A 13,889-nucleotide genomic window follows, 5' to 3' on the forward strand; every position below is an offset into this window, starting at 1 on the left:
TTCACGAACAAAGAAACCGAACAAACAAAAAAAGAAAGAAAATCTAATTTCACTTCTTATTGTGGGAGTCCTGTTCCGATAGGGGACAGCGTTATGCCCAGTAAAATATGAATGTGTGGCTGTGCACTTGGTGTGCATGTAAAACTTAAGATCAAGAAAAGGATATAAAGACATAGAAGCAGATATTTTATTTGACTGAAAGAAAGATGTTGACAATAATATATCGTTGAAGGAAAAATGGAAACATATAAAATATGAAAAAAGATTTATTATAAAAGAAATAGAATGACAACAAAAACGTGAACAGTTTTTGAAAAGATGCAGAACATTTCCTTTACGGTAGCATACTCCTGCGGTCCCGATTTATAAATTACTGGTTATTCTTCCTAGTTCAAATATGTGAACTCGTGACAAGAAAAGTGCGGGTTTTGATTCCCGCCATCGGATCAGCCCAGATCAGCTACCGTGGGTTTTCCATTTTCAATGCACTTTACTTCACCATTGTTGTTATTTAAGCTTCAAGTGTTGTAATTGTATGTAAAATTTATAATAATAATAATAATAATAATAATAATAATAATAATAATAATAATAAAATTTATAATAATAAAAATAATAATTATAATAATAATAACTCAGCTACATAACTATAAATTCCGAACATTCATTAAAAATTATATTCAGAATCTATGAAAACATTTGTGATAATGTGTTACATGTCTAATAGATAATTTCAGTTACTAAAGGTTCAATACCGTGGAGACTTTCTGCGATTGCAGCAGATCTTCTGGTACGAGATTCATTTAACCTCACTAAGGTATCACTTTAAAGAAATTGTGAGCTAACGAAATACAAAGCTTTCTTGTTTCATCACAACACGCTTTGAGCTACAAAGCCAAAGAAGAATATTAGAAGAGACTAACAAGTAGTATAAGCTAATTTAGTCAAAGTAAGGAGGGTAAAGATTTGGGTTGGCTTGATCGTAAGGACTGTATGGCTGGGCATATGGGTTATAGGCTGGTTCCTGCTGATCGTACGGGTTGTAATGACCTCCCTGTGCAGCCCCATGCTGACCATGACCTTGGCCTTGGCCCTGACCAAACAAACGATCGTAAGCTTTGAACTTTTCAACTTTCTCTAAACTCATTCCACCGTCCTCGTCCATTAACGAGCTGTATGGTCCCGGGTAAGGTTGAAAACCGCCACCTCCGGCCTGCTGTCCGCCTTGTCCTCCGAACATGTTGGGGAAGAATTGTTTGTAGGTTAGATACTCCGCGTAATCCTCAGGGTCGATGAAAGGATATTGGTATGGGTTGTACTGTGGTTGTTGTGGTGGTTGTGGTGACCTCTGTGGTGGTTGTTGTCGTGGCCTCTGTGGTTGTTGTGGCTGTCTCTGTTGTGGCTGTGGCTGTCTCGGTGGCTGTTGTGGATATTGCTGGCTGGCGGGACGTTGGAGTTGAGGGTAGGTTGGCTTTCCTGCTCCAGCTCCACCCATCCTAGGTGGATGTGAGATTCCTGTTTGTTTAGGCTGGATGACTGGTTTTTGTGGAGCACCGGTTCCTCTCTGTGGTTGGCCCACCGGTTGTTTCTGTGGAGCTGTTGCCAGGTCTTTTCCAGATGCTGGCTGTGATGGGGTGGGTTGTGCTCCGGCTGCCCCGATAGCTGGTTCGCTGGCGTTAGCTGCAGCAGCGTCCATCCCAAGCTCTGTCCTTTCAGCAACGGACGTTTCAACGGCAGGAGAACTTCCAGCTCCTGTATCCGCGGTGCCTGGACCCAACCCTGGCTGCTGGTCCACTCCGTTTCCTATATCAACTACAGGATACCCATCATAACCTACAGTATCATTTCCATATGTAGTAGTATTACCATAGTCGTAGAAGAAAGTCTCGTTTCCAACAGAGGCGTCTGTGTAATTCCCATCTACCGCCATGGTGTCGTTATACACCGGTTCTGTTGGGTATACATCAATTCCTTGTGTTTGGATTGGTTGACTTGGGCTTGTGCTACTTGGCTGTGACTGGTACAGCCCTCTACCTTGCGTCTTGCCTTGCATCTGACCATGAACTGGGCCCCGAGGGATTTGGGTCCGTGCGGGTGGCTGGGGAGGAGAATGAGGTGGAGCGTAAAACCTACTGTACAGCTGCTCGTAGTAATTATTCTCAAGGACTAGCCTCTGCCACTCTAGGGGGAACGTGAAAAATTCGTTCCTGGATACTCGACCGTCAACTACAAAAAGAGAGCAAAGAGATAATTTCGTTACTAAAAGTTCATACCGTATGCATATATTATTGACAAATCCGGATTAACCCAGATTAAAAACGGCTATAGCCTTAGAACCTCATAGCTTGTAGGCCCTCCTTTTGGCTTTATATTCCATATTTTAGCAATAAAAGCTTCACACTTAGATCCTTCTTTCCTAGTAAGATTAGTCGCCTTAGTTACTGTTTCAAACATCTGAAGACCTTTTAATTTCTGAAATCAATTTCTACGGCCGGCTATTTATAAAAGCTGTAAGTATTACTTCGAGAATAATAGTCTGCTTGAAGACTAAAGTTTAATACCGTCCCTTAAAACATTTTAACATTAAAAAATTCCATAGTTTGGAACAAGATACGAAGAATGGTAAACTGTAAAATAAGTAAGTATTCTGGATTTGCAGTTTCCTATTACATTTGCAACGGTTACTTGCATCAAAATTAGATACTCACGTCTGAGTTGATTACAGTTAATATTGTCTTTTCCATTTGATGGATTGAAAAGAGTTGAGATAAAGGAAATAACGAAACATGCTTCTAACCAGGACGTCGATCTAACTGATCCAACAATTAAATAATTGATAAGAATAAAAAATAATTTGACAGAAATGGAGTTAAATAAACGTATCAGGAAGGCAGACTGTTTTACATAGAACCTCGAAATAAAATAATCATGGTCATTGTCATCGTTAATAATATTAATGTAGACCTACAGTTGATGTCTGATCCCCTGAAAGTATTGAAGACCTCTTCCTTATCCTCGGCATAACGAGTCGCTTGGAACAGATCATTGTAGTCAATGGCACCATCATTATTGGCGTCGAATTTAGTGAAATCTGCCTGTGTTAGAGGAGGCATACCGTAGGGTGGAGTTCCTGCTGCAGCCTGGCCACCAACTTGGCGGTTCATAAGCTGATAGCTTGGAAGACAATAGATAAATAAAGGCAAATCAAAGAAAATGTAAAAATAAATAAATAGTGCATATTGTAATTTGTTACAAACACGCAGAAAAATGCATTTATACAATTGACAATATGCAACTATTTAAACTTCTGGGGATAGATTCATATCATGAAACAACAATATGCAAATTTTTACCTCCCAATTTCATGGATCCATGCTATGTCATGACCACAAACCTAGTCTCGTACGGAAATTGGTTCCATTGTATTGAAAATAATTCTTACTCTGTGTGAAATATATTTAGATCAAAAACTTATAACATATTATAAAGTTTAATTTTAACACATTCAACAAGACAGTCTTTTGACAATATCAGCAAAGTTTTCCTTCGTTCTTTTGGGTCTTGATATTTGATTTCGTTTTTTTTTTATTTTCGTTGCTTTGACCATCTATGACATCGTGTAAATGGTCAGTTGCTAATCACGTGTGTGTGTGTGTGTTTGTGTGTGCGTGCGCGCGAGTGTGTTTCGTTGTCCGCTTGTAAGTTAAACATCAGAAAAAACCTGTTTTCCTATGGTCCATTCCACATTTTGTGACAATGGCTATAAAAACCAGATTTTGAACAAACTCTAGTGGACAAGTATACACTGAAGTGATAGATCCGGGAAACGTAACAAGTATATTGTTCATTGAGGCAAATTATACGTGCCAGTTTGCAAGTGCTACTTTAATTCTGCGTTATTGTCAATGGCTGCTTGCAAATGCTAGATTCATAATTCTTCATTGACGCAAGCTGTAAATGGCTGCTTGCAAGTGCTTAGATCTACTTTCGTTCTGCGTATATTGTATCTTGCAATTTGCCAACTACTGAATTGATTCTGTAGTTTATTGTATGGTAAATGTTATGTCATTTATTACAAGTTTTAATATTATATTTATAAGCTTGCTATATCACAAGTTACACCTTCTAAAATGATTATAATGTAGCATCAAGCACGTTGCAAGTTTGCATCACGGAATTTAGCATAAAATAATGCCTCATTATGACAACAGATGGCGCTGTGACACGTGAATTTCTTACAATACGAATGGGCTCCATTTTCGTGGTTTTGTTTTTTTTTAAAAATGCATTTTCGTGGGTACTTCGTGGTTTTGACTGTCAAAATTTGCATATTAGTAGGTATTTAATTTCATGGTTTAACCTCTACAAATACCTAAAATAAAGAATAAAAAATAAAACTATGCCGAAGCAAACGTAGTACTAATATTAGTACCCCTACTGCTACCTCGTGGACGGAGTACTAGCATGAGCATATAAGTGTCAAAGGAGCAAGCCCGGTGTGATTCCTTGCATATAATGCAATAAATTGAGTAGTCCTCTTATTTAATACCGGAAGTACCATAAATCATTGTAGAAATAGTTGTAAAATCTCGTTTACCTTTTTTATCCGATATTTTCGTTTAGATCGTCCGCCATTTTAGTTCAAATAATGGTCACTTCCGTTCTCAGCCTCGTTTGTTTGTGTGCCATATAAGGACAGTGAGGCCTTATTTGGAAACGTAAACAAATCGTAGTAAAAAATGGCGCGGTTTGAGTCAGAAATTCTGCACATTAAAGGTAAATACGGTTTATCAGCAACTTTGAAATTCCGCCAAGAAGCCATTGTTCGCCACTTGATTGATAATAACATAGCGTAGAATATCCAAATATGATCTGGCAAGCCTTACATAGAAAAGTGGTCACGGCGAGAGGCTCGCGTTATCAGTCATGGCGGACACTGTGAGGTTAGTGTAACCATGCAAATTTATTTTATCGTGTAAGGGCTTAATAAAATCAAAATAAGCCAAACTTCTTGCACAACATGATTACACTTATGTAGCAGATTTCTACACTATTTGTTTGTGTTTTTCTGACTTTAGTGATCATTTTTTGTGTGTGCTCCTTTACATGATATGTGATCAGTTCGTAGCATCAACCACAACAAATCAAGTTGAGGCTACGACATCGTAGCTAACGCAAACGGCGGTCACTTTATTGTTCAAAACAATACTACCACCTGTATGAGCACTAATCAAATATCTGGCAAGTTCAATACTTACACCGTGTTTTCGACCAAGTGAATAACATCAGTCGAAGCCGACGCAGCCAACAACACTAAATCAATAGTTCCATATCTATGAGCACAAATTAAACACCTGTCAAGATTAATCACGTTGCCATGTTTTCGTTTGAGTGCCCAACATCAAAGGAAGCCGACGCAGCCAACAACACCAAGCCACTCGGTTATTAAAGTACATATGAATGATCTCTTACTTGAACTACTGTCCATCAAGTTGCACCATCAGTACTTTCTGACGACCATGACGTCAACACAGTGGCTTCAGAGTGGTAAAATTCAACTTAGACCACCACCAACACCACCCCGCTGAATGGATAATAACAGCTCGCGCGACAGTGGGTGAAAGATCGGACCTAATTATCAGTGGTTTTGAGCAAGCTAGACTTGTTTAATTTAGCAATTTGGGGATTATTTATCTGAAAAGCATTTGTGAGTACCATGAGACTTGAGTGAGACGATGTTGATTCAGTTTCTTTATCCAAAAATCTGTGAAGTGTGAGCTTTAATACTCTGCTGTAATTAGTGTATATACTTAGCATTTCATTAATATAATAGTGTTTCAAGAAATAGTATTTTACAGAAGTGTTGTTCTTTTGGATTAAAAATGCATGGACAAAATGAAATGTGCTTTCAGAAGGATTTAAATGTTACAGCAACAGTTGTACTGGAATGATGGATCGATTTGAATAAGTATTAAACTTAATTTGCATATAGTTATTTTGTATTATTTTTTTCTTTCATTTTCAGTATTACTAATGTTTGAATACCTTATGCTTTTTCTCTATTTTCTCTCTATTCTTACTTACCTCATATATCGATTTAAGGCAGTGAGTGTATCAATTTAGAACTTGTTTATTATTTTAGAATGCAGTGCAAATTCTGCTTTTTATCAGAAAAGACGTCATGAGGTTTGAACAAATTGCAGATAATTGCATCTCAAGGCCATACTTTGTCTTTCTTGTTTATTCACGAGAGAGAATACATTACAGAGATGAGGATTCTGTTTCTCTCATCCCTGTGAAATTATTTGCTACTGTTAATCTGCAGTTTACAGTGGCAGTTTAATTTAATAGATAAGATGACAATTTAAATTTGGCCTGTTAACCCTGATATATTTGCCTTGGAACAGTGATAAGGTAAATTCCATAATTTAAATGATTTAATCACTCGGGAGAGAGAGAGAGAGAAAGAGAGAGAGAGAGAGATTCATAAGTAAGTTAGTTTCTTCACAGAATAATATAAACCACTAGCCAATTTCTAACTGCAGTTGTAAGATATCTGAGCAGAAAATAGCAGCTACTTTATATAAGTGTGTAAGACATTTTAATGTGAGTTAGATGCCCCCATGTACTATTCCTCAGAGAAGACACAAGACTGGGTTTCAGAAATTGAAGCCACACAATTGCCAGGTGGGGTTTTTCCCCTCACTTTGTTACAAAATGGGGTCATTATGAGAAGATGGTGACCGCCTGCTAGTGATGAGTGGTCAATGAGCGATCAAATTGTTGTTCCTAAATCGTATAAACAAGAAATTCATAGTCTAGCCCATACAACTCCTTCATCTGGTCATTTTGGTGTCAGTAAGACTTAGCACAAGATCCTGAATCATTTTTATTTGCCGAAACTCAAAAGTGATGCTTATGCGTACCACAGATTTTGTCACACTTGCCAAATGGTAGGAAATCCCAATCCGAAGATACATAAGGCACATTTGCAATCTATTCCTGCATTGACCATTTGACAAGCTATTTAGCAGAAAAATGGTAGACCGTCGGTTCTTTACCTAATACCAAGTCAAGCAACCAATACCTGTTCAACATAATGTGCGTGTCCTCAAGATTTCCATAGGCTATTCCTTTCAAGAATATTAAAGCAAAAACTTCTCTAAAAGTTTAGACAATGTTTTCTAACACTAGTTTGCCTCTCCAAATCTGTCCAGTCTGATCAAGGGTCAAATTTCATGTTTGATTATTTCCAACAATTATGCATCGAACAGTTTGATTCTTTTCTGGCTATCATCCAGAAAGTCATGGGGCTAGCACAAGACTGTCCGAAAACATTCTCACCTACCCAGGAGACAATTATACACTTGTATTGAAACAAACCTTAAAAAGACAAGTGATCAGTAAAACCCTGCATTGTATAATTATCGAGTAAGATCAGGAGAGTTTTTTCCCCATGTTGATAATTATCACCAAACGAAAGACCCTATGGCTACCCTAAAACAACAAAAGACTTTCCCAAAACACCATCAACTACAATTATCGAGTAAGATCAGAAGTTTTTGTCTCTTGTTGATACTTGCTGAAGGAAAGATCCTAAGACTCACAAAACACACTCATCCACCCAGGATACATGTATTCTCTCTCTCTCTCTCTCTCTCTCTCTCTCTCTCTCAGATAATTCGCTGAACTGCTTTTATGTTGCAAAGAACATCACACATAATAAGTCGGAATCATTCATCACTACATTCATATTTAAAAATTATTTTAAATTTTTTTAAAAAATTTTTAATGCGTCAAAGAGCATCTGAATAATTTGAACCTAATGTGCTATATTTATATTTTAAAAATTCTTGAACCAATGTATTGTTTTTAATTGGTTTGATAACGGTAAGAATTTCCAATAAATAAAAGTAAAATCTCCTGTAACATTATGTATTTTGTCTCTGATTATTACCACTTTTGGAGACAAATGTTTTAAAGGATGCAAACCAATTTTAAAGCTTTTTGTTTTCTTTTTATAAAACAATACATTCAAAGGTTGAGGTTCTGTACATTAACAATGTAAATTAAGTATTGGAAAACAATCCTACACTAAATCTAATAATTCTAATCACAAGTAAACATATTTTTTTCATGAAACGAACATGATTTTCCACAATTTGATTACTTCGGCTTTTGCGACAAAATATGTTCCAAAATTGTGATAAGAATAAGAAAACCTTTAGGAATCTTAATTTTTTTATTGTCATTTTACCTGTAAACATTTTGTTAATGTGTTATTGATGATGCTCTGAAATATATTATTTGCACCGGAGCTTGTATAAATAGTATCACATGAAAAGGTAAACGTCTGTGAGGTGCGTCAAAATAGGTGACGTACAATACGATCCTTGCAACCAGGAGTCGTCTGATGAAAGCTCATGAAGAAGAGTACGATGAAATATATAATTGTTATTTCCGATCCTTACTTTGCTAAAATAAATAATGTTTCCAAAGTAATTAGAGATATAACTAAGAAGTAGATTTCTTAAAGGTGAAAGTAAATACTTAAGTGCGTCAAAACTGGTGTTGAAGAAGATGGACCATGTAGCGTATGCGTTTTCGTTTTCGTAAGGTAAATCACTTAGATCTTCAACAAAGCACATAGTTTTAGAGAACAATTAAAACGTCGTTGATCACGTACACCTTAGAAAAAGGGACTGAAAGAGTTACATTGGTTATGGACACAAAATTAATGCCGTGAAACTCCGTGGGGAGCATTAATTATTTCTAGTAAAGGAAAGCAACTCTAGAAATTTAGAGCGCCTCGTGTTGTCATAATGCCATGCTAATCTCTAGTATACCATTATGACAACAGATGGCGACACGAGTTGAACAACAAAGACGATACTGATAAAACTTAATATTTATATTGTTTCAAGGCCAAATCGGTATGAAAACAGCAGTTGGAATGATCTAATTGTAATATGGCAAGTTTATAAACAGAATATACAAAACTTGTAATAACTGACAGCGTTTGCCATGCGACATACTACAGAATCAATTCAGTAACTGGCAAACTACAAGCTACGGTGACGCAGAAGGAAAATAGATCTAATCACTTGCAAGCAGCCATTTATAACTTGCATCAATTAAGAATAGAAAATTCATGGCTAGGCCTAGAATCATGAATGTAGCACTCGCAATCAGCCATTGACAATAATGCAGAAGGAAAGTAGCACTTGGAAACTGCCCAAGTACAATTTGCATCAATGAAGAATACAATATACATGGATATAATTATGCAAGCAGCAATTGCATGCAGCCATTTACAGTAATGCATCAAGGAAGATTAGAAAATACACGCATAGAATTATGGCGGCAATCCGCCTCCATACAGGTCATCCTGGCCGACCGACTCGGTTTGTCCTTGGAAAGGCACTTAACTTTCATTGACTCGGTATGATGTAGCCAATGTGTTGAAAGTGCCGTTACAACCCACAGGTGGGAGCTTGGTGTTAAAAAAAAGCAATAATCGGAAGGAAAAAAATTATACCGAATGACACAATTGCCTCAGATTACCCCCATGACCCGTTCTGACAGGACCCTGTCTATCATACTAGAAAAGAGACAAGGTAAGTAACTTCCAAAACTTCGTCCCACCCTTGACCCTCGATTTCCTTCTGCTATTTCCGTATTTGAAGGCACGTGACCATAATATATGGCTTGTTTTGCTCCAGAGATATATTTCTATTCATTAAGCCATTATTGATTTTTCTGAGTTACACTAAACTAAAGTTACGGACTCCGAAACGTACGAATTTCGTGAATTTTGCCTGCTGGGACAAAGCTACGTTCATGTAAAATGTAATATGATTGGCTCAAGGGGTAACATCATGAACCAGACGCATGACATATTTAAATATTACCCTCTGAGCCAATCATATTTCGCCGTTAACATGTGTGCCATTTAGTCCGGAGATTTTGAAAAACAGTGTAATGTGTATTCGATTTGTGTAGACTTGGATAATTCTTCTATGGAACTGAATTCCCAATGTTGAACAGAGTTAATGGTAAGTAGGGACATGCTTTTACATCCATCATTGTTCTCATATTAATGAAGGAATGTATCGTAGAGTCGCAAATACCGTATTTCTCAGTATAATAGGGCTCGTTGCACAGGAGAGTACCCACAGGAGCGTAACTTTGTCCCGGCAAGCGAAAATCGCTAAATTCGTGCATTTCGGAGTCCGTAACTTCAGTTTTGTGCAACTCAGAAAAATCAATTATAGTTTGATGAATAGAAACATAACTCAGGAGTAAAACAAGCCATATATAAGACTCGTGTGCCTTCAAAGACGGAAATAGCAGAAGGAAATCGAGGGGCAAGCGTGAAACGAAGTTTCTGGAAGTTACTTATCTTTCCTTATTTATAGTATTACTACATAGGTCCTATGTCAGAACGGGTCATATGATAATCTGAGACAAATTTTGTCACACGGTACGATTATTTTCCCCTTCAGATTATTGGATTTTATTCAGAATCTACCTTGCGTCGAACACCTGTGTTACAACCAATAAAAAATCCGCTATCCAACCACATAGCCAGTGTTTTAGTTTATATATTAGTTTAGACAATTTAAATTACAATATATGTATGTGTGTACGTGTTTAAAAGGCTGGGGAAATCTACATAAACGAGCAAAATAATATTTATGTTTGGGGGTTGGGGGTATATAAAAACATGTTTTCCTTTGGGGTTACAAGAGCAAATGAGTAATCGAGCGTGTATGTGCTATAACATAAGATACAGAAAACATTAGTCCTACAATGTAAGACAGCCAATGTTGGTTTCGTTTTAGTGCTATGTCCTACTATCCAAATAACTGCTTGTATAGCGTGTTCCGATGTCGTTGACATCGGAACGAGTAGTCAAAGTTTCAGGAATATCTCACACATTTGGCAGCATATATCAACACTTTTCCACTAATTTATGTGTAATTAATATACTTACTGTGCTGTCTTTATCCTGGCCGAATGAAAATATGACAGTAGCAAATGGACGCATTTTCATGTTCCGTTGACATACATTTGAATTTGTTGCAATGCGACGGTAGTCGAAGTATGCCGAAGTATATTTAAGTAGGTTCATGTGGCGTGTATATTTCTTGAACGAAACGAAACGTTGCTTTAAAGTTCCAATAGGCATAATATATTTTTATTCGTTTCGTTAAAGAATAATATTTCAACTTAACCCAATTTAGGCCTTCCCGGCTTTCATCGCTTTCCAGTCAAGTGAAATGTAGGCCAACGAAACTTGAAAACAGGTCCATTTCTTTTGTGAGAATTTGAATTTATTAGAGAAAAGACATCAGAGTAAGTAAAGTCTGACTAAAACATTATGACTTTACTTTGTAGAAAAGCGTCGTTATTTTAATTGCCAGTTGTGTGAGATATTCCGGAAAATTTGACTATCGTTACGATGTTAGTTGACATCAAAACATACTACACAACGCTGTTAGTTAGGCAGTAGGACCCTGAAGCCCAAAACATAAATATCAGCGTCAAGGTCTTACAGGTAGGACTATAGAAAACATTAAATAAACAACAAATACAATTCCATAAACCGTTTTAGGTAATTATATATATATATATATATATATATATATATATATATATATATATATATATATATATATATATATATATATATATATATTGTACATAACATCTTCCTTGACACATTAGTTAAGCAACGATCTTTTTTAAATAACAAGAAGACATTTTAAAATTTGTAAAGTTTGCCGGGAAATACCAATAATTCTCTTCTTTAGCGCAAAAAATATATTTATGTTTGTTTTCATGAGTTTTTAAATGCGGCAGATTATTTGAAACATTTGAAATTGAAAGTAGAAACAAACAGAACACAACTTTGATTATCTTGCGCCTAAAATAACGATAGATAGATAAATAGATAGAAAGATAGATGACAGGTAAAAGTACATAATGAAAAACACACTTAAGATAAAAATAAGATGAAAATACTAAAAGGCAGGAGGTATAAGGATTCAAACAAAGAAATAAAACAGTGTAAGACAAAAAGAATGAAACTAATTAATAAATTAACATTATGGAAGAATGTGGGAATCAAACCTTCAACAGAAATGTATCTTACTTGTAAATGTCCTCGAAATCGGGTGGTTCGTAAGCAACTTGGTTTCCAGCTCCTGCTCCTGCTCGGGGTCCGGTGCCAGCTCCCATCCCAGACGTTCCGGGTATTGGTATTGGAGGATTTGGTCTGGGGCCGAGACCCTCGCCGAACTCATTCTCTACCTCCATCTCCTCGGGTTGAAAATAGGAACCATACGGATTCCCATATCTATAGGGTGCCTGGGGTGCTGGAGCACACAAGGAAACTGCAACCGCACATGCTAATATTAAGATGTTATGCATTCTTAACCCTTTTTGCTCTGTGTATGTCAGCGTTTAAACTACGAAGATATCGAGACTTTTCTTTCTGTAATTCTATTGAAGGAATCGCACAATATCTGTATTGTCTTGTGGCTTTTATAGACGTGAACCTGATCATTAAAGTGTTATGTGGAACACGTTTCCCTGAATCCTTAAAAAGACGTTAACAAACACTCATCTCTAATTATTGAGCATATGCGACTTGTAGAGTCATCCAATAATGACCTCATGTTACTGGAAAATGCCTCCTCACCCTTCAGAAAATTAGATAATTGAAATGGTGAAATTCGAGACGGTAGATAATATTAGTTTCTATAAACTTTTCCACTAGAAAGGATGATAAATAGGTGGTGAAGTCATGAGTGCTGGCGACTGAACACATTATCATTTGACCTCTGCAAAACGGTGTCAGACACATGCCGTTTTTTGGTCTTGTAAGATTCCCACTGATTTTATTTTTCATTTTCTGTGAAAGTGACTCATCTACTTCTTTGTTTTCTATAGGTGTTTTTCTTTCAGGACCCCGTGGATTTTTCGTCATTTCGAAACAAAATTTAAACAGATTATTGCCGTATATGTTCTATTAGCGATTGGTGAAACAACACTTTAAGATAAGAAATACACATTTAATACAATCAATCGATAATAAAAACAAATGAATGAACATGTGTATAATACTACACTATACGTATAGTACCGTTTCTGAAATAGTATAAATCACAAATAATGTAAAGCGTAATATATTCGCAAATATAGCGGCGACAGAACTAAAAACGGAGCAAATTTTATTCCTGAAAATTGACACTTTATGTTGTTTGCAAACAAGCAGATCGCAAAAATTTTATCACCTACTTGATTCATTTGCGAAAATCTAGAATTTGTTTTCGACGCGAAATAATAATTGTTTGCATTTTATCGATTTCTTGCTTTTCAATTTGAGAAATGTACCTAAAAAAAATTATTAAATAGAACATTTGTTGCGCGTGCCGCACGCCTCTTCTGTGGCGTATGGCTATTACAGCATGTGATATGTGTTGATGAGCCCATAAATAAGATGGCAATCCAAAGAAAGTGTATCAAGAATCAAGTTAGTCCCAATTGCTGAACAATACATAGGTTGTGTTATAGAAGAATCTTAAGTTTATGCGTAGTTTAATGTACATTGCAATACGTTTTCTTATTTGCACAGTGAAAGGAAAACAAAGTTGAACGCATTGTTGCTTTTGATGACGCGATACGTATTACCTGAATTTTGTCAAATAGGCATACATTCAATGAAGTGGAAAGTTCATCAACTCACATTCTTTGACGAACTAATATAATTTATATTGTATTGATTGATTAGTAACCTTTATACTGACCACCTAATATATATATATATATATATATATATATATATATATATATATATATATATATATATATATATATATATA

At 36.2% G+C, this 13,889-nt stretch overlaps 1 protein-coding gene across 1 annotated transcript; it reads right to left on the bottom strand.

Moving 5' to 3' along the window:
• Window positions 1-250: 250 nt before the first annotated feature.
• On the bottom strand, window positions 251-12,619 carry LOC149787528 (uncharacterized). The gene is made up of 3 exons (XM_089973657.1): window positions 12,158-12,619; window positions 2,969-3,174; window positions 251-2,226 (listed from the first exon to the last, which is right to left on the bottom strand). Exons 1-3 carry the CDS (start codon window positions 12,433-12,435, stop codon window positions 941-943), a joined length of 1,770 nt encoding a protein of 589 aa, XP_089829783.1. The 5' UTR covers window positions 12,436-12,619; the 3' UTR covers window positions 251-940.
• Between the last annotated feature and the right edge of the window lie 1,270 nt (window positions 12,620-13,889).

This window comes from Sinohyriopsis cumingii, chromosome 11 (assembly GCF_028554795.1).
Source record: "Sinohyriopsis cumingii isolate HCF-2022 chromosome 11, ASM2855479v2, whole genome shotgun sequence".
NCBI lineage: Eukaryota > Metazoa > Mollusca > Bivalvia > Unionida > Unionidae > Sinohyriopsis > Sinohyriopsis cumingii.